Raw genomic sequence first — 21,233 nt, 5'->3', positions numbered from 1 at the left:
TACTGACCTTCAAAGTAGCCACCAGCATTGTGTGTAACCCGTTGCCAGCGATGTGGAAGTCGTGGGATATTCTTAGCAGTGCCAGTTGTGTTGACAGTTCGAGCGGCGCGGTCTATTGCCCAACGAATTTGTAGCAGTTCTGAAGCGAATGCCGTGAAGTGTTTCCTTCAGTTTAGAAATCGAGTTGAACTCACGAGGGCTTAAGTCAGGGGAGCGCAGTAGATGGTATAGCAGCCCTATCAGTCAAACAAATCAGTAACAGCTTGCACTGGACGTGCTTGAGCATTGTCCTGCGAAATGAGGGTCAGGTCCTGCAGAAAGTGTCATCACTTCTGTCTCTAGGCTGGTCGTAGGGTGTGTTTCAAAAATGAACAGCATAGAGATTTGTTCGACTGATGGGGCTGCTAACTGCTATACCACCTACTGCATTCCCCTGATTTAAGCCCTCGTGAGTTCAACTCGATTTCTGAACGGAAGGAAACACTTCACGGAATTCGCTTCAGAACTGCTACATATTCGTCGGGCAATAGACCGTGCCACTCAAACTGTCAACACAACTGGCACTGCTAAGAGTATCCTACGACTTCCACATCGCTGGCAACGGGTTACACAAAGCTGGTGACTACTTTGAAGGTCAGTAAAACTTTGAAACACACATCTATTTTGTACGAGCTGTAAATAAAATAGGTGCCACTATTAAAGTTCCAACCCTCCTATATGTTACTGAATGTACTAGCAAGATCATATCATTATAAGATACTTATTTTAGGAGGTATTACATCACAAACATTAAGCTGGATGAAAAACTACTGCACATGCATGACGTTTAAATTTGTTAATTCTTCACTACTAACTCTATACACAACACAATTCGCCACTGGATTACCTGCAAAATTATATCATTTTAGGACATACAGTTCAGGAGATATGACGCAATAAGCACTGAGCTGCGTGAAAATGAAACTCCAGCGTGAAACTCGGTAGAGATGTTTACATATACATGTGCAATTTGTTAAATACATTTCAAATGTAAGTATGTGGGCAAAGCTACGGGTAAAGACCTCATCCTAAGCCCCTAGAACAATTTCCACCAAATTTGCTATACATGTTAGTTACAGTATGGAAAGAAATACTGTGACGTTAAGAACCACCCGCCTCCCATTGAGGAGCGGTGGCGGGGGGGGGGGGGGGGGGTGGTAGAGTGTAGAGGAAGATGGAAACAAATAGTGCGGAAATCGACGTGGATGGTTCAAATGGCTCTGAGCACTATGGGACTCAACTGCTGTGGTCATAAGTCCCCTAGAACTTAGAACTACTTAAACCTAACTAACCTAAGGACATCACACACATCCATGCCCGAGGCAGGATTCGAACCTGCGACCGTAGCGGTCGTGCGGTTCCAGACTGAAGCGCCTTTAACCGCGCGGCCACTCCGGCCGGCCAATCGACGTGGACATGGACAGAGAGAGGGAGAGGGGGAAATGGACAGATGGAGGGGAGAGGAGGAGATGGACAGATGGAGGGGAGAGGAGGAGATGGACAGATGGAGGGGAGAGGAGGAGATGGACAGAAAGAAGAAAGGAGATGGGCAGAGAGAGGGGTGGAGGAAAATGGAACATATATATCTATTTTCCTTCCCCCTCTCTCCGTCCATCCTCTTCCTCCCCCCCTTTCCCTTTCCATCTCCTCAGCTTTATCAAGTTCCTCCTTTCCCCTCTCCTTCTCTCCTAATAAGAGAGAGAGAGAGAGAGACAGAGACACTAAGAGTGTGTGTGTGTGTGTGTGTCGTTACCTAGTCCTCCTGCTGCTGACCTCCAAGCACTGATGTAGGGAGTGCATTATTAGTTCATGGCTGACAATTGCAGATGTGAAGGTGTGCTTGGTGCATGGGACGACGATCCTCTCGTGTGGTGGGCATACGTAGTCGACCAGATCCTTCACGATGAGTGTATCTGCCCACGCAGTCCAACATCATGCTATTGATCCACGAAGAGAACTCATTCTAGCGCTGTTCCACACGATTATTCGGCGTCTCATCTTTCACAGTAATCACTCAACATCAGACCCTGTTTATACCTCTTACACTGGGTGTCCCGGAACTGTTGTGACAAATTTAGAGGCGTAGGAACCCGTGTCCGAAAACTTCATCCAACGACGCTACAGAGCATCAACTTATAGGTGCCAGCACCTGCTATTAGGCCACCCTTTCGGCAGCAAACGTGACTTTGTACGCTGGTTGACCGTAGGTGGAACGTTTCGCTATGTTCTTTGTTATTCAGTGATAACGACTGATGGCAATGATCATTAGTGGAGAAGATGGACGTAGCTGCTGCGTATACAGCGTCTTCTGTGAATACGATGCTCCGTTGCCTTTTTGACAACGATTTTGAATATTGGTTCCCGTCTGGAGTTTATTTTGTTCCTGTATACCGAAAAGCATTGGAGATTTTAGACGGCTCCAGAAGAAAAACGAACTGTGGATGGAAAAGTGTCCAAAATAGTCATCCACTGAAGCAATAGAGCACTGTATTCATAGAAACAAACCTTTATACGCAACAGCTACCTCCAGCTTTTCCAATGAAGATCGTGGCAGTCAGTCATGCTCACCGAATAAGAAACAACACTGCGAGGCGTCAACGCACAAAGTCACGTTTGCTGCCGAAATGGTGGCCTAGTGTCAGGCGCTGCTGTCTCTAAGTTTGCTGCTCTGTTGCATCGTTGGATGACATTTCCGGACACGGGTTCGTATCCTCGATTTGTTCCTGAAGACACCCTCTATAAGCCCTTGAAGTTTGTCACAAGTTCGGGACACTCTGTATAGCCTACCAGGCCTGGTAACAACATTAATGCACTACGGTGGTCGTTAATCAATTACATACTCGCCGATAGAGTGTAAGGGTACTTAGTTACATTGACAGCAGACTACGGCTTCAGGGTGCTTCGCTTGTATTTCTCACAAGGGAACCTCCCCATCGCACCCCCCTCAGATTTAGTTATAAGTTGGCACAGTGGATAGGCCTTGAAAAACTGAACATAGATCAATCGAGAAAACAGGAAGAAGTTGTGTGGAACTATGAAAAAATAAGCAAAATATATATAGTCCATGTGCAAGATAGGCAACGTCTAGGACAATCTGCGTTCAGGAGCGCCGTGGTCCCGTTGTTAGCGTGAGCAACTGCGGAACGAGAGGTTCCTGGTTCAAATCTTCCCAAGAGTGAAAATTTTTCTTTCTTTATTTTCGCAAAGTTATGAGCTGTCCGTTCGTTCATTGACGTCTCTGTTCACTGTAATAAGTTTAGTGTCTGTGTTTTGCGACCGCACCGCAAACCCGTGCGATTAGTAGCCGAAAGGACGTGCCTGTCCAATGGAAACCGAAAACATTTGATTGCAAGGTCATAGGTCAACCGATTCCTCCACAGGAAAACACGTCTGATATATTCTATACGACACTGGTGACGGCATGTGCGTCACATGACAGGAATATGTTGTCGACCCACCTAACTTGTACACTTGGTGAATGGGTAAAAAGATTCTTCTACCTTGCCCAATTTAGGTTTTCTTGTGGATGTGATAATCACTTCCGAAAAAGTGTGAAAACATAAGAGTTTGTCACATAAACTGCAACAAATGAATGCAACAGTTTCACAGTCGCACAGTTTTGTCTGTGCTCTGTCAAAACATATGTTTTTAACGTTTTCAAATTTTTCCGTGTGTAAACCGTCAAATCCTGCATATGTCCAAGCAAATCTGAACATGTCCTGGAATTTTGGAGAGCGAAGATGATTATATGTGAGTGCCTGAACTTTGATAATTGTCTGAAAATAAAAATTAAAATTTTCTCCCGAGGGAATACTTGAACCAACGACCTATCGCTCCGCAGCTGCACACGTTAACCACGGGACCACGGCGCTCATATTTTTACACCCACCTGGATGTTGCCTATCTTACACATGGACTACTCAGTTTGTATATTTTGCTTATTTTTTCTGTTGTGTCGATTCCCTAAGGTCTCGACACAATGAGTGGCTAGGTGCACGCGAAACTAACGCAGACGGGCGTAAATTCTGAAACAGGAGACTGGATGAAAACTATAAAGAAAAGATGAGAGATTTTAATATACTTAACTTTAATGTAGTCTTGTTCTTGTTGAAATACATCTCTTGCATAGTAGTAAGCAATTAGCAATGATACACATGGCGCCTTGCTAGGTAGTAGCGATGGACTAGCTGAAGGCTATTTAATCTGTCTCTCGGCAATTGAGAGGAATACTTGTTAGGTCTAGTCGCAAGCTATGTCGTCCGTACAACTGGGGCGAGGTCAAGTCCGTGTCTTGTGACCTGCCATGTGGTGGCGCTAGGTTTGCGATTACATAGTGGCGACACGCGGGTCCGACATGTACTACAGGACCGCGGCCGATTTAAGTTACCACCTAGCAAGTGTGGTGTCTAGCGGTGACACCACATTCCTCCCCCGCAAATCGGCGAACGGTCGTGAGATAAGGCTTCCGCCCGCCGTGGGGAGGACCCCATGGTGACGTATGCGATGAGGTGGGGAGCCTAACAACAGGCGAGGCTGTGCCACCCGCACCCGGCCATTCGGTCCGAGGGGAGCTAGGAAACGCCTGCAAACCTAGTCCAGGGTGCACGTCAACATGAGGTGTTTGCGCACGTAATGATATAAGAGGAGCCGCGGGGTCGACCTCCATGTGGTCGGAGCACCCGACGGGCGAAGACGACATCTGGTCCGGAGCGGGCAAGAGGTCCATGGCGGAGGACGGCTGGTCACGGGAAGCAAGCGGCGGCGCGTGACCCAGGGAGGCGCGAGGCGGCTGCAGCGAAGCGTCCGCTGCTGGCGGCGCCGGCGGCGGCTGCGGCGGCGCGACGCCATGAGGCAAAATGGAAGGCATCGTCGGTAACACCTGGGGATGAGGCGAGCCAGTAGATGGGTCCCCAAGGCGCTGACCGGACGGCTCCGTCGCTGAAAGCAGACGGGGAGCGGCAGAACCCAGGCGACGACAGAGGCGCAGCTGATTGAGATGCCGACGCACCTCACCAGAGGCCCCCAAAACCAAATACATCGCGCGGCCGAGGCAGCGAAGAATGCGCCCTGCGAGCCAACGCCGTGAACCGCGATAGTTGCGATAATAGACAACGTCGCCAGGAGCAAAAGCAGGAGACTGCCGCAGCACAGGAACCTGATGTGGCGGATGCAGCAAAGACATCAAAGTTCGATGAGAACGACCATGAAGCAACTCAGCCGGCGAGCGACCATCGCGAGGCTGAGAGCGATATGAGGACAAAAAGAGCAACAAAGCGTCCTCCCGAGAATGCGACTCTTTCAACTTCAACATCTGCGACTTGAAAGTCCGGACCAATCGTTCAGCGGCACCGTTTGACTGAGGCGAAAACGGCGCGGACGTCAGATGTTGAATACCATTGGCCTTGCAGAACGACTGAAATTCTGCGGACATGAATTGTGGGCCATTGTCGGAAACAATAGTCTGCGGAAGACCTTCAATGCAAAAGATAGCAGACAAGGCTCGGATTGTGGCAGAAGACGTCGTGGAAGACATCCGGACAACAAAAGGAAAATTACTGAAAGCATCGACCACAACCAACCATCGAGCATTCCAGAATGGACCAGCAAAATCGACGTGCAAGCGTTGCCAAGGGGAAGTGGCTTTCGGCCATGCAAAGAATTTCCGCGGCGGTGCGGATTGTTGTTCGGCACACGCCACGCAAGAGGAGCACATATTCGTAATCGCAGCATCGATTCCGAACCAAGTACAGTGCTGACGAGCAAGCTGTTTCGTTCGCACTATACCCCAATGTCCTTGGTGAAGAAGCTTTAAGACAGAGGACTGTAACGAACGTGGGACCACGACGCGGGATTGATCATTATCGGAACGCAACAACAAAACACCACGTCGGACAAAAAGTCTCTCCTTGTGAGCAAAAAAACGGCGAACCAAAGGATCCTCGATCCGTGACTTTGACAAGGGCCATTGCGTAGCAACAAAACGCAAAACAGGAGCAAGGACAGGGTCAGCAGCTGTGGCTGTAGCTACACGACGAAAATCAATCGGAAACGATGCGACCACGTCATCGGCTTCCGAATCAATGAACATGCAAGCAAGTTCGGAAGAATCGAATGCTTTATCCTCAGCAACAGGCAAACGGGACAACGCATCAGCGTTTCCGTGCTTAGCAGTGGACCGATACAAGATATCGTAGCGGTACTGCGAGAGAAAAAGAGACCAGCGAATGAATTTCTGCGCTGTACGTGGAGGTACAGGCTTGTTCGGATGAAAAAGTGATGTCAAAGGTTTGTGGTCCGTGATGATGGTAAAGTGACGACCATACAAGAAATCGTGAAACTTTGTGACACCAAACACAAGAGCCAAAGCTTCCTTCTCTATTTGTGAATAATTTCGTTGCGCAGATGAGAGCAATTTGGACGCAAAGGCAATAGGGCGATCATGCGAGCCATCCTTGTGCGCAAGCACAGCACCGATCCCGAAATCCGATGCATCTACCATCAACAAAAGGGGTTTTCGGGGATCGAATGGCGTAAGGCAAGTATTTGAAAGTAACGCCGATTTCAACTGGCGAAAGGCGCGTTCGCATTCCGTCGTCCAGACGAACGGAACACCTTTACGGCGTAAGCGATGAAGCGGAGCTGAAATGGAAGAAGCATTGCGCACAAACTTTGAATAATAATTTACCTTACCCAGCACACTCTGTAGCTGTTTTAAGTTCGGCGGTGACGGCAAGTCCTGAATGGCACGAAGGTGCTCTGGACTCGGATGTATACCTTGGGCATTTATGACATGCCCCAGGTACGGTAAGTCACGAGCAAAAAACACACATTTGTCCTTCCTCAAGCGAAGACCATGCTGACGCAATACCTGAAATAATGTTCGGAGAGTCTGCAAATGTTCGGCTTCTGTCTTTCCTGAGATCACAATATCGTCCAGATAGTTCGCAGCCGTAGGGACCGACGCACAAATAGTTTGTAAATATTGCTGAAATAAAGCAGGGGCGGATGCACACCCGAATGGCAGTCTTTTGAAGCGATACAAGCCAAGATGCGTGTTTACCACTAAGACGCGCTGGGATTCTTCGTCCACAGGTAGTTGCAAGTACGCATCTGCTAGGTCCAATTTTGAAAAATATTTTCCCGGGCACAGTTTGTCAAAAAGATCTTCCGGGCGGGGCAAAGGAAAAGTAGCAGTCACCAGTTGTGGATTCACAGTTGCCTTGAAGTCCACGCAAAGTCTCAGTTTTCCGGAAGGTTTCGGCAAAATGACTAAGGGTGAGGCCCAGAGAGAAGCCTGCACACGTTCAATTACACCTTGAGATTCTAATTCGGCTAATGTGTTTGCGACCCCATCACGCAATGCGTGGGGAACATTGCGCGCTCTGAAAAATTTCGGTTGCGCGTTGTCTTTCAGTTCCAAATGCGCTTCATAGTTCTTAGCGCAACCAAGGCCCGGTGCAAAAATGTCTGCAAATTCTTCACAAAGACTAGAAACACTGGCGGAAGGCACAGTCTGATTCACTGAAAGGACCTGATTTACTATAGACAAATTAAACAATTGAAACAAATCTAATCCAAACAAGTTCACTGCACTAGAGGAACGAAGAACATAAAATGACACAAGTTTTGTCTGTCCCTTGTATGTTGCAAGAAGGCTGCACTGTCCTAACACAGGTATATGCTGTCCCGAGTAACTAGTTAACGTAACATTTGCGGCACGCAATGGCGGGGCGCCCAGTTGTTTGTACGTGTCGTGATTAATCAATGAAACTGCAGCTCCGGTATCGAGCTGGAATGGGATCACTTTGCCTGCAAAGTCTAAGTCCACAAAAAGTTCATTGTCTTGTTGACGACAAGAGCGACTGTCTCGTGCAATGTGAACTGATACAGGTCCAGAAGCACGTGCAACTTTACGGGCTTTCCGGCGACGTCGACGCACACGTTGGGTGGGACGAACACAGTCACTGTTAGCTAAAATGTCACTGGACGGGTGGGAATGAACGACATGAATGTCCATGGGCGAAGGTCCACGAGCCTGATTGTCCTGGGTTCGATTCCGGCGCGAAGCAAAGGGCCTGGAATTTGTGTGATTGTCTGATCTAAGCTTTTTCTGGCAAACACTTTGTACATGTCCTTTCTTTTGGCAGTAAAAGCAAATAGCTTGGCGTGACGGGCAATTTGCACGCGAATGTCTAGTAGCACACCGCGGGCAAGATTTCACTGCATTTGCTTGCTTACGCGGCGCACGTGGTTGCAAGCGAGGCGGCCGCAGCGAAGTCGGGCGCGAGGGCCGCTTAGCGTCCCGTGCAGCGGGCCGGGCGGGCCGGTTAACGTGACACACTGCCGGCGAAGTTTCAAATGATGCCTGAGCAAAGTCAAGTGTGTCTTGCCTGTCCAATATGTCTATCACTTGTTGCAGGGAGGGATTAACGAGTTTCAAAATCTGTTCCCTTATGCGAACATCAGAAACGTTTTGTGCAATTGCATCACGCACCATAGTATCTGAATATGGGAGGCCACATTCACAGGCAAACGCGCAGTCTCTAGTAAGTCCTTGCAAAGTTGCTACCCACTCCCTATTAGTCTGACCGGCCGTACGTTTTGTACGAAAAAACGTATACCGTTTGGCAACAACATTAACTGTTTCTTTGAAATAGGCATCTAAAGCAGACAAAATTTCTTCGTAGGACAGAGTTGCGACGTCGCGTCGGGGAAACAATTTCACTATCACCCGGTAGGTAGACACACCGACACAAGAAAGCAAAAACGGCTGCCGCTCTTTACCTTGAATTCCATAAGCAGTGAGGTGGAAGGTGAACTGATCGGCCCACTCAGTCCAGCTTTCGTTATGGGCCTCAAAGGGCCTAAATGGCGGTGCGACAGCGTTGTGTGGCTGCGCTAGCGATGAAGCGGCGGGTGCCGCATCGGTTTGCAGCGCACGTTGACCCTGGACGAGCTGTCCAAGGGCTTCCAATAACGCCTGCGTCTGCTGATTCTGCAAGCGAAAAAATTCGGACAGTACATCTGGAGAATGCGGCGAAGCCATGACACAAGCAAATTAGAGCAAATAGAACACAAAGACTGCAACGTGGGCGCGGCATCCCATCCTCGTCGCCAAAATATTGTTGTGTCGATTCCCTAAGGTCTCGACACAATGAGTGGCTAGGTGCACGCGAAACTAACGCAGACGGGCGTAAATTCTGAAACAGGAGACTGGATGAAAACTATAAAGAAAAGATGAGAGATTTTAATATACTTAACTTTAATGTAGTCTTGTTCTTGTTGAAATACATCTCTTGCATAGTAGTAAGCAATTAGCAATGATACACATGGCGCCTTGCTAGGTAGTAGCGATGGACTAGCTGAAGGCTATTTAATCTGTCTCTCGGCAATTGAGAGGAATACTTGTTAGGTCTAGTCGCAAGCTATGTCGTCCGTACAACTGGGGCGAGGTCAAGTCCGTGTCTTGTGACCTGCCATGTGGTGGCGCTAGGTTTGCGATTACATAGTGGCGACACGCGGGTCCGACATGTACTACAGGACCGCGGCCGATTTAAGTTACCACCTAGCAAGTGTGGTGTCTAGCGGTGACACCACATTTTCATAGTTCCATACAACTTCTTCCTGTTTTCTCGATTGATGTGTGTTCAGTTTTTCAAGGCCTATCCGCTGTGCCAACTTATAACTAATTCTGAGGGGGGTGCGATGGGGAGGTTCCCTTGTCAGAGATTGCATTCTTGCAACATATGTAAGTTTATGCAGAGCAGAAGCCGGCCGAAGTGGCCGTGCGGTTAAAGGCGCTGCAGTCTGGAACCGCAAGACCGCTACGGTCGCAGGTTCGAATCCTGCCTCGGGCATGGATGTTTGTGATGTCCTTAGGTTAGTTAGGTTTAACTAGTTCTAAGTTCTAGGGGACTAATGACCTCAGCAGTTGAGTCCCATAGTGCTCAGAGCCGTTTTTTTGCAGAGCAGAGTGTGTTTAATGAAGCCTGTGGGCGCTGACCTTGATGCCGCAGGCGCGGAAGACGGCCGTGAGGTTGGAGGCGGCGGCGCACTCGCAGCGCGGCCAGAACCAAGAGCCGCCCCCGCCGCCCTCCAGCGGCAGCCCCGAGCAGTCCAGCAGGCCGCCCCCGCACGAGCAACCGCCGCAGACCGACGAGCTACCGTCTCCGCCTTCCTGTTGCTCGCCATCTTGCAGCACGGCGTGCGTCACCAGGCACAGCAGCACCGCACCCTGCAAAACATAGCCGCCCGTCACCACAATACAGTCCACACAGCAGCAACCAGCAGTTAGATATGAGGCGTTTTTTTTTAATAAACAAGCACTGTTTTTAAATATGGTCGCTGCGGTGGAAGATTCGCGCATGTGCGTCGAGTACTCGCATCTACGAGGGTGGTTTGGAAAGCTCTTGGAATGGAATAGAGAAAAAAGACGTACCTCAGTGAAACTTTTTTTTTTTTCAATGTAGTGTCCCTTATACTAATGTACCAGGTCCAGCAATATTCCAATGTCCTGATCCCATCTTGAAAATTATATTCCGCCACGTCTTCATCTTTGGCTGTCAGTGCTTCGTCCGAGGAGGATCTCAGTCTATCAAGGAAAATTTTGAGCTTCGAGAGTACGTGGGTGTCCGATGGAGCCAAAGCAGGCAAATAAGCCGGGTGTAGCAATAGTTCGTATCTTATTTCACGTATTTTTGCCGTGACAATGACACTTCTGTGCGGGCGTGCATTGTGTTGATGAAACCCGGCTTTTTTTTCGCCTATACTTTGCTCTAGTTGGCCCAGAACGTTAGCTTAGTACCGTCCAGGAATTGTATGGGAAGCTGATGGACAATTTATCTGCAGAATTCGAATCGCATCCCAGAAATTTGACGCAGTGACATTTCCGGCCTACCGTACTGCCTTCGCTGTCTTTGGTGCTGCTGAATCAACGTGTTTCAATTGCTTTCACTGTTTTTGTCTCTGGGGTATAGTAGTGGACCAAAGTTTCATCTTTGATCACAAACCGGCGCAAAAAATCATTTCCCATCAAGCGCCGGCCGGAGTGGCCAAGCGTTTATAGGCGCTACAGTCTGGAACTGTGCGACCGCTGCGGTCGCAGGTTCGAATCCTACCTCGGGTATGGATGTGTGTGCTGTCCTTAGGTTAGTTAGGTTTAAGTAGGTCTATGGGACTGATGACCTCAGAAGTTAAGTCCCATAGTGCTCAGAGCCATTTTTGAACCCATCAAGCAGATATTTATTTCATTTTCAGTTCCACTCTTAAAATGTGACATGCCTGTTCGGATGACACCTGTACAACTTCAGCAATTTCTTGCACTTTAAGTGGGCGATCCTCCATGACCATTGTATACACTTTTACAGTTTCTGTGGGCCGGCCGAAGTGGCCGTGCGGTTAAAGCCGCTGCAGTCTGGAACCGCAAGACCGCTACGGTCGCAGGTTCGAATCCTGCCTCGGGCATGGATGTTTGTGATGTCCGTAGGTTAGTTAGGTTTAACTAGTTCTAAGTTCTAGGGGACTAATGACCTCAGCAGTTGAGTCCCATAGTGCTCAGAGCCATTTTTGAACAGTTTCTGTGGCAGTGACACATCTTGGGCAACCAGTACGTGGATCATCATCTAAGCCAGGGGTGGCCAACCTTTTTGCTTAAATGAGCCACGTTGGGGAAAAGACGTATATTTTTCCAGTATTTTTGAGCCGCACATTATATACTTAACACTATCAACAACCGCTAAGGAGAAAAAAAAAACTGGTCGGATGTATAAATAATTACAAGTCAGAGAATTAATGTGATGTTTGACTTTCAATTTGTGAAACTAATGTACAAGCATCAGGTACGATCGAAGTGGTAGCAATTCACAGGATGTTCTCAAGTCGTTCATCTGAGATTTTCATTCTATGTTTACTCTTTGTTAACTTTACACTTGAAAATAACTGTTCACAAACGTATCTGCTTCCAAACAAAGGTGACACATACAACGCATGATTGTGCAGCAAGGAATATTTGCCTCTGGGCAGATAAATTTTGTAAAAATCCACCAAAAATACATGATCAAATTTTTATTTCAGTTGGATGTCAGACTGCAACTCTATGCATCTCATCCGAAAATCTTCTGGCAACGTAATTATATTGTTTGTAAAAGGTGTCGCATAAATACAAAAATGTCATTTTGATGAGAAACCCAGAAAGTTGTTTTTCATGTGTACCGACAAGGGTACCGTCAAGACGTAGTTTGGTAATTTGCCGATAGTCAGCGCTAGTCGCAAACATGGCGAGTTCAGGTGCGGAGCGAGCTTTCTGTATGTTGAAGTTCGACAAAAACAAGTGTGCTACAGCTGTTCAACGGATGTTTAGAATCAAGTACGGTAAGAAGCCATCAATCAGGAAGGCCATTTACCACTGGCACAACAAATTCGTTACGACAGGTTGCTTGTGCCTGGCAAAGAGAAGCGGACATCCCAGTGTGAGTGAAGTGAATGTGGAGCGCGTACGAGAGACATTCATAAGGAGTCCAAAGAAATCGGTGTGTCGTGCATCCCGTGAACTGGAAATGGCTCCAATAACAGTGTGGAAAGTTCTGCAACAGAAGCTGTCTATGAAACCATTCAAAATGGAGTGCTACAGAAGAGTACAGCTGTTTCATGAAATGGCCTCCCCAATCACCAGATATCACTCCGTGTGACTTTTTTTCTGTGGGGACACATTAAAGATCTGGTGTATGTACCGCCTCTACCATGTGCTGTAGCAGAGCTCCTGGAGAGAATATGGGAAGTGACTGCCACAGTCGACGATCCCATGCTGGGACGGGTACGGCAAGAATTCGATTACCATATTAACGTCTGCCGGGTCACTCATGGTGCCCATAGCGAATGTTTGTAAGAGAAAAAAAAAATCAGTGTTTTTCTTCAAAATGCAATATGTATTACATCTGTACAATATTTAGTTCTTGTCCAATAAATAACTGAAAGTGTTCCAGTACTTTATGTACACCTTGTACAGACCGCTGAACTCTCGACACCACAGCGTCAGCTCTCTTTCTGACTTCGTCGAACATTCTGCCCACTCCCCATCAAGCTGCACTCACGTCTAGTGTGTCACGCAACGCCGGCAATCTGGGCGACTGTGAACTAAGGTGACACTTGTGGGCGTAAAAAGATGACGCGAATCAGAATCATCAGCCTGCTGTTGCTTACGAAACTAGTAACTACTTTAGACACTTGAATTTCGTTAGTGAAGGTATGCGTTGTAAGACGTCGTGGTCTCCTGACCTTCATTGCTTACATATTCCGCCCTCACAATCATATTCCGCACATCAAGACGCTTCATTCGAACCCAAACTCGATAAGATAAAATCAGTGTTGTATGAATTCATGTAAACGATATACAAATAACAAGTAAGCTCACCATGGGTGAAATACTCGAGGCTGGCGTACACACATACATTCCAGACACGACGGTCACAGGAGCTTTTAGTTAGGGAGATGCAAACCACACAACAGTACGCCAGTCTCTTCAGAGGACGAGTCAAACTCGGCCGCCCATGCAGCGGACAGCGTTTGCCCGAGTGAAAGGAAGAACGCCCCTGTGTTCGGCTTAAAAGCAAATTCCGCTACATTGTGAGGGAGCGCCCAGCCTACGCATTCTTTACAACATAGCACGCAGTTTCAGAGATTTTCACAGGGAGACAGCAAACGCCAAACGCCGATGCTACAGATTTCCGGATTGGTTGCCTTAAAGGAAACGTCTTTCTCCCGTTTTAAAAGACGCCTTGAGCTGAAGGAGTAATGGAAGAGACCAAAAGACATACCCCTTCATGTCTGGCGTGGAGAGGGGCCGTTCCGTTGTCGCTCTTGGAGCGAGAACACGTAACGAGAGCGTGCTCGCTTGTACGTGTACACAAAGAGTGAGGAGCAAGCCTCTCCTCAGTACTTCACTGGGAGAGGACCACTGTCGAGAGCGAATCGGAGTGCGACTCTTTATTGAGTCGATTAAGCATTGTTCACAGTATTGGCCGCCACACTAATTGTGTGGTGTGAACGTACAGAGTTATAGTTAAAAGCCTGCGAGCGAATTTTTGAGTGGCATCACGGTGGACTGGTTATCTGACCGGTGTACCATGCCAATAGTTAGAATAGGGGCGAATAGGAATCCTTGACTTCATCAAGGCGTAGGGAGAGTTTTATTGGCGAAGATCAATCCAGATAGAACGAGACTTATCTTATTTGTCAGCAGCGAGCAGTGCAAACAGCAGTCATCGCAGCTTACGGTATTGGGCGGTACAGCTCTTGCGAACCCACATTTCCTCCACGACAGAACACTTCATTTGCATTTCACACGCGACAGCCTCAGCTGTACCTAGCAACATTCTAATGGATAATTATTCAAGTTGAGTAGGCGCAGCTCTCAGCCATTCTGCCAAGTCAATAACAACCTTAAACTTTGTATAGAAATTTCATTAGCGAATCCTATCCTTGAGAGGTAACTTCACATCCTGAAAAGAACCGGAAATAACTTGTTGAGTTCATAACTAAAGGTGCCATTGTGATTTCTTAGAATTTTTGCAAAATAAATAATAATTTTCGTTAGTTTCATGTTTTTCTTACACTAACTAGCACTACTCCAGTACCCAAGTATCCCACTAGTTATGTAAGAAATTTTGTGAATTTTTGTGTCATTTCCTTACAGCGGACGACTCCAGAAGATATTTATTGCTGAAAGTTTTTCAGGCATTTCTCTTTAGAAAGTTAGGAGCGTCTGTCTGACTTCTGTAGTACTGTGGGGGTGGAAATTGCATCTTGCAGGAGCCACAGGGTAAAGGGTACTTCTCAGATTGATCCGTTGCGCAGAATGACAGAATAGCACCCAACATGCTCACAGTGTAGCATCAGAAGCAACCCCAAAAGATTTAACTCATTTAAGAACTTCACGAAGACTAGAATTGGATGTGAGGAATGCTGTATTTGTAACCTCCCTGTCGGAGAATAGACGCACAACCACATCATGAACCATTGATTCTGCATGGCAAACTTGACGGCTCTGACAAGTGAAACTGCAGAAGCGTGCAAAATTCTGCAAGTCGAGAGCCCACGCTGCATAAGACTGCTCATGTTGTTTGTGACACTGATTCACATGGGACCTATCTGCAACAAGATGGGTCTGCCAACCATAGTATTCGGTTTAGATAGTTCATTGTGAGATAAATCATTAGGGTTCGGGAGTGGTGGGAGTGGTCGCATCTTTTGAACCACTGCGTACATACTGTTGCTGGAAGACAAGAGCAAAGCCCTTTGGTTCTTACAAAAACTGTAAGCAAAGCAGTTTAACACCTCTCTCATCAAAGAACTCGAACGGCTGTGGAGGTAAACAGGGGCCACCGACTGGCGCTACTGCTGTTGAAGCAAGAACTGCAGGAGATGCTTTCTTGGTATTCTGTTGTTGCGGTCACAGCTGTTACTGTTAGTGTCGCTGTTACTCTTGAGCTGGAAACCGTTGCTGTAGTTATTTCCAGAAACTTGGGATCCATAACACTGGCAGTGTGTGTGTGTATGTGTGTGTGTGTGTGTGTGTGTGTGTGTGTGTGTGTGTGTGTATGTATGTGTGTATGAGAGAGAGAGAGAGAGAAAGACGTCATTGTTAGTTTTCTGTCTGTTGTCTACACTATTATGTAACCCATAAAGCAGAACACTAAATGAAAGCCAATAACGAGAACAAAGTTGAGGTACAATGCGAGGTCGAAATCCAATAAGCAGAACGGCGTGGTGGATAGTAGCACATGTAACGGACTGTACTAGACTGAATCACGGCTGCCTGCTTGGTCCCGTTACTGCAAGCGGCTCAGCCCATATGACATGACGCTCACCCCCCCTCCCCCCCTGGTGGCAATTATCAACTGCTACCTGTAGCACCTCTGCGCTGCTGTCGATATCAGTTATTGGCGCAGTATAAAAAAGAATTTCACTTATTGTACATATTCAGTTTAGCAGGAATAATACATGATTAAATTTGTAGGTTGTTTTGGGGTATACAGGGTGCGAAATTTAGTAGACAACTGTGCAGTCTGTGGTTAGCAACGATGACTCGAACATAGCTGGGCATAGAATTGAACTCAGCTTATGTAAAGAGTGAGTCAAAAAGAACAACTTTGGAATGACATAGAAATTTCATATTACTTATAGAATCGGTGTGTCATTTTACAGCAAACAACCTCAAGTTTCCAGAATGAGATTTTCACTCTGCAGCGGAGTGTGCGCTGATATGAAACTTCCTGCCAGATTAAAACTGTGTGCCGGACCGAGACTCGAACTTGGGACCTTTGCCTTTCGCGGGCAAGTGCTCTAATATCTGAGCTACCCAGGCACGACTCACGCCCCATTCTCACGGCCGTACTTCTGCCAGTATCTCGTCTCGCAGGAGAACTTCTGTAAAGTCTGGAAGGTAGGTACTGACAGAAGTAGGGCTGTGAGGACGGGGCGTGAGTCGTGCTTGGGTAGCTCAGATGGTAGAGCACTTGCCCGAGAAAGGCAAAGGTCCCGAGTTCGAGTCTCGGTCCGGCAGACAGTTTTAATCTGCCAGGAAGTTTCAACCTCAAGTTTGTTTCACGTAGTGCATCAGTACCCTATCCGGCCACCAGGAGCGTCAGTATAGTGCACTGTCAAAATGGCTAATTTCATTTGTGCGCAGTGTGCTCGCTGTGCGTTTTGATTTCATGAAACAAACTCTGCTACAACTGTTCGGCATAAATTTCCCCCCGAATATGCTAAAGAACCTTCCAACAGGCCTACGATTTTCTCTTAGCACAAGAACTTTGTTGAGATGGATTGTTGTTCACTGTGACATTATAAATCACCATATCGCTCACATGTAGATGATTATGCCGAACAGGCTACGAAGAGTTTTGCCTGGAGTCAACATTTCATATCAGCGGCATAGTGAACACCCACAACTATAGAATATGGGGCAGCGAGAATCCACGTGCAACATGTTTGTAACAGCCCCAAAGTTAATGTGTTTTATTGTTGGTTGGTTGATTTGGAGGGAAGGGACCAAACAGCGAGGCCACCGGTCCTATCGGATCAGGGAAGGATAGGGACGGAAGTGATCGCGTCCACTCAAAGGAAGTATCCCAGCATTTGCCTGAAGCGATTAAGGGCAATCACGTAAACCTAAATCATGATGACCAGACGCAGGTTTGAACTGTCGTCCTCTCGAATGAGAGTCCTGTTTGCTAACCACTGCGCCACCTCGCTCGGTGTGCTTTATGCCCTTAGCAAACTGAAAGTTAATTCCACAGATCGACGAAGACAACAGAGATTGGATGGTTTCCTACCAGCAAGACGATTCGCCATCTCATTTCATCACGGAAGTTCGGAATTTGCTAGATAATAGCTTCCCAGGTAGTTGGAATGGCCGTGAAAGGCCAGTCGCATGATGACCTCGCTCCCCTGACTTGACCTCACGGGATTTCTTTCTCTGGGTTTCATTAAAGACCGAGTTTATGTCCCATCCCTACCAAACAATTTAGCTGAACTGAAAAATCGAATCTGCGCTGCTGTTGCACGAGATACGCCAGATTTGCTGCAACGAATGTGGGAAGAAATTGGTTACCGGTGGGATGTTTGTCACATCAGAAATGGTAGTCACATCGAACCAAAATGACCCTTGACAACATAATGTGAAACTCGAGGCTCTTTGGTACAAATTGACCCACCTGCTGATTCTGTAAGCTATCTGAATAATAGTGTTTCACCTTATGCCAGAGTCCATCAGTCACAGAGACTGATGAGTTGCGACGTACTAGCCTCTCAGGTAAACGATGACCAGTGGGTAAGACATCCGGAGAACGCATGGCTCAGGACAATCAAACATCATTCGTACTGAGGGAGGTCAGGACAACAGGGAAATATGTGGTATCGAGTTACCTTATTGAGAGAGTGTGTCATGGAGACCTCAAAGACGTGGCACAGCCACTGGCCTTAATATCTCACAGAAGTAACGTCTGGTGTCCAAACTAGCAGTTACGCGAGCCAGAGGCTTACGAACCCAGTGATGTCCATACCATCACACAAGGTGCTGGGCCCAAATACCATGGTGTCTGTCATCTACATCTACATTTATACTGCCGGCCGCGGTGGCCAAGCGGTTAAAGGCGCTACAGTCTGGAACCGCGCGGCCGCTACGGTTGCAGGTTCGAATCCTGCCTCGGGCATGGATGTGTGTGATGTCCTTAGGTTAGTTAGGTTTAAGTAGTTCTACGTTCTAGGGGACTGATGACCTTACAAGTTAAGTCCCATACTGCTCAGAACCATTTGAACCATTTTTACATTTATACCCCGCAAGCCACCCAGCGGTGTGTGGCGGAGGGTACTTTACGTGCCACTGTCACTATCTCCCTTTCCTGTTCCAGTCGCGTATGGTTCGCGGGAAGAACGACTGCCGGAAAGCCTCCGTGCGCTCTCGAATCTAATTTTACATTCGTGATCTCCTCGGGAGGTATAAGTAGGGGGAAGCAATATATTCGATACCTCATCCAGAAACGCACCCTCTCGAAACCTGGACAGCAAGCTACACCGCGATGCAAAGCGCCTCTCTTGTAGACTCTGCCACTTGAGTTTGCTAAACATCTCCGTAACGCTATCACGCTTACCAAATAACCCTGTGACGAAACGCGCCGCTTTTCTTTGGATCTTCTCTATCTCCTCCGTCAACCCGACCTGGTACGGATCCCAAACTGATGAGCAATACTCAAGTATAGGTCCAACGAGTGTTTTGTAAGCCACTTCCTTTGTTCATGGACTACATTTTCTAAGAACTCTCCCAATGAATCTCAATCTGGCACCCGCCTTACCAACAACTAATTTTATATGATCATTCCACTTCAAATCGCTCCGTACGCATACTCCCAGATATTTTACAGAAGTAACTGCTACCAGTGTTTGTTCCGCAATCATATAATCATACAATAAAAGATCCTTCTTTCTATTTATTCGCAATACATTACATTTGACTATGTTAAGGGTCAGTTGTCACTCGCTGCACCAAGTGCCTATCTGCTGCAGATCTTCCTGCATTTCGCTGCAATTTTCTAATGCTGCAACTTCTCTGTATACTACAGCATCATCCGCGAAAAGCCGCATGGAACTTCCGACACTATCTACTAGGTCATTTATATATATTGTGAAAAGCAATGGTCCCATAACATTCCCCTGTGGCACGCCAGAGGTTACTTTAACGTCTGTAGACGTCTCTCCATTGAGAAGAACATGCTGTGTTACGTTTGTTAAAAACTCTTCAACCCAGCCACACAGCTAGTCTGATGTTCCGTAGGCTCTTACATTGTTTATCAGGCGACAGTGCGGAACTGTATCGAACGCTTTCCGGAAGTCAAGGAAAATGGCATCTACCTGGGAGCCTGTATCTAATATTTTCTGGGTCTCTTGAACAAATAAAGCGAGTTGGGTCTCACACGATCGCTGTTTCCGGAATCCATGTTGATTCCCAAAGAGTAGATTTTGGTTTTCCAGAAACGACATGATGTTGTTGTTGTGGTCTTCAGTCCTGAGACTGGTTTGATGCAGCTCTCCATGCTACTCTATCCTGTGCAAGCTTCTTCATCTCCCAGTACCTACTGCAACCTACATCCTTCTGAATCTGTTTAGCGTATTCATCTCTTGGTCTCCCTCTACGATTTTGACCCTCCACGCTGCCCTCCAATACTAAATTGGTGATCCCTTGATGCCTCAGAACATGTCCTACCAACCTATCCCTTCTTCTTGTCAAGTTGTACCACAAACTTCTCTTCTCCCCAATCCTATTCAGTACCTCCTCATTAGTTATATGATCTACCCATCTAATCTTCAGCATTCTTCTGTAGCACCATATTTCGAAAGCTTCTATTCTCTTCTTGTCCAAACTAGTAATCGTCCATGTTTCACTTCCATACATGGCTACGCTCCATACAAATACTTTCACAAACAACTTCCTGACACTTAAATCAATATTAGATGTTAACAAATTCCTCTTCTTCAGAAACGCTTTCCTTTCCATTGCCAGTCTACATTTGATATACTCTCTACTTCGTCCATCATCAGTTTTTTGCTCCCCAAATAGCAAAACTCCTTTACTACTTTAAGTGTCTCATTTCCTAATCTAATTCCCTCAGCATCAACCGACTTAATTCGACTACATTCCATTATCCTTGTTTTGCTTTTGTTGATATTCATCTAATACCTTCCTTTCATGACACTGTCCATTCCGTTCAACTGCTCTTCCAAGTCGTTTGCTGTCTCTGACAGAATTACAATGTCATCGGCGAACCTCAAAGTTTTACTTTCTTCTCCATGGATTTTAATACGTACTCCGAATTTTTCTTTTGTTTCCTTCACTGCTTGCTCAATATACAGATTGAATAACACCGGGGAGAGGCTACAACCCTGTCTCACTCCCTTCCCAACCGCTGCTTCCCTTTCATGTCCCCGGATTCTTATAACTGCCATCTGGTTTCTGTACAAATTGTAAATAGCCTTTCGCTCCCTGTATTTTACTCCTGCCACCTTTCAGAATTTGAAAGAGAGTATTCCAGTCAACATTGTCAAAAGCTTTCTCTAAGTCTACAAATGCTAGAAACGTAGGTTTGCCTTTCCTTAATCTGTTTTCTAAGATAAGTCGTAGGGTCAGTATTGCCTCACGTGTTCCAATATTTCTACGGAATCCAAACTGATCTTCCCCGAGGTCAGCTTCTACCAGTTTTTCCATTCGTCTGTAGAGAATACGCGTTAGTATTTTGCATCCGTGACTTATTAAACTGATTGTTCGGTAATTTTCACATCTGTCAGCACCTGCTTTCTTTGGGATCGGAATTGTTATATTCTTCTTGAAGTCTGAGGGTATTTTGCCTGTCTCATACATCTTGCTCACCAGATGGTAGAGTTTTGTCAGGACTGGCTCTCCCCCGGCCGTCAGTACTTCTAATGGAATGTTGTCTACTCTGGGGGCCTTGTTTTTTCGACTCAGGTCTTTCAGTGCTCTGTCAAACTCTTCACGCAGTATCGTATCTCCCATTTCATCTTCATCTACATCCTCTTCCATTTCCATAATATTGGCCTCAAGTACATTGCCCTTGTATAGGCCCTCTATATACTCCCTCCACCTTCTGCTTTCTTCTTTGCTTAGAACTGGGTTTCCATCTGAGCTC

At 46.8% G+C, this 21,233-nt stretch overlaps 1 protein-coding gene across 1 annotated transcript in view; it reads right to left on the bottom strand.

The window, feature by feature from the left end:
- LOC126203380 (chondroadherin-like protein) overlaps positions 1-21,233 on the bottom strand; it is a 219,421-nt gene that overhangs the window by 147,796 nt on the left and 50,392 nt on the right. The window contains exon 2 of the mRNA XM_049937677.1: positions 10,043-10,273. Coding sequence (XP_049793634.1) covers positions 10,043-10,273 — 231 coding nt within the window. The remainder of the gene's footprint in view (positions 1-10,042; positions 10,274-21,233) is intronic.

The sequence above is a fragment of the Schistocerca nitens genome, chromosome 9 (genome assembly GCF_023898315.1).
Source record: "Schistocerca nitens isolate TAMUIC-IGC-003100 chromosome 9, iqSchNite1.1, whole genome shotgun sequence".
NCBI classification, from domain to species: Eukaryota; Metazoa; Arthropoda; class Insecta; order Orthoptera; family Acrididae; genus Schistocerca; species Schistocerca nitens.
The sequence above is the reverse complement of the archived record's forward strand: the minus strand, read 5'-3'. Positions and strand labels throughout refer to the sequence as shown.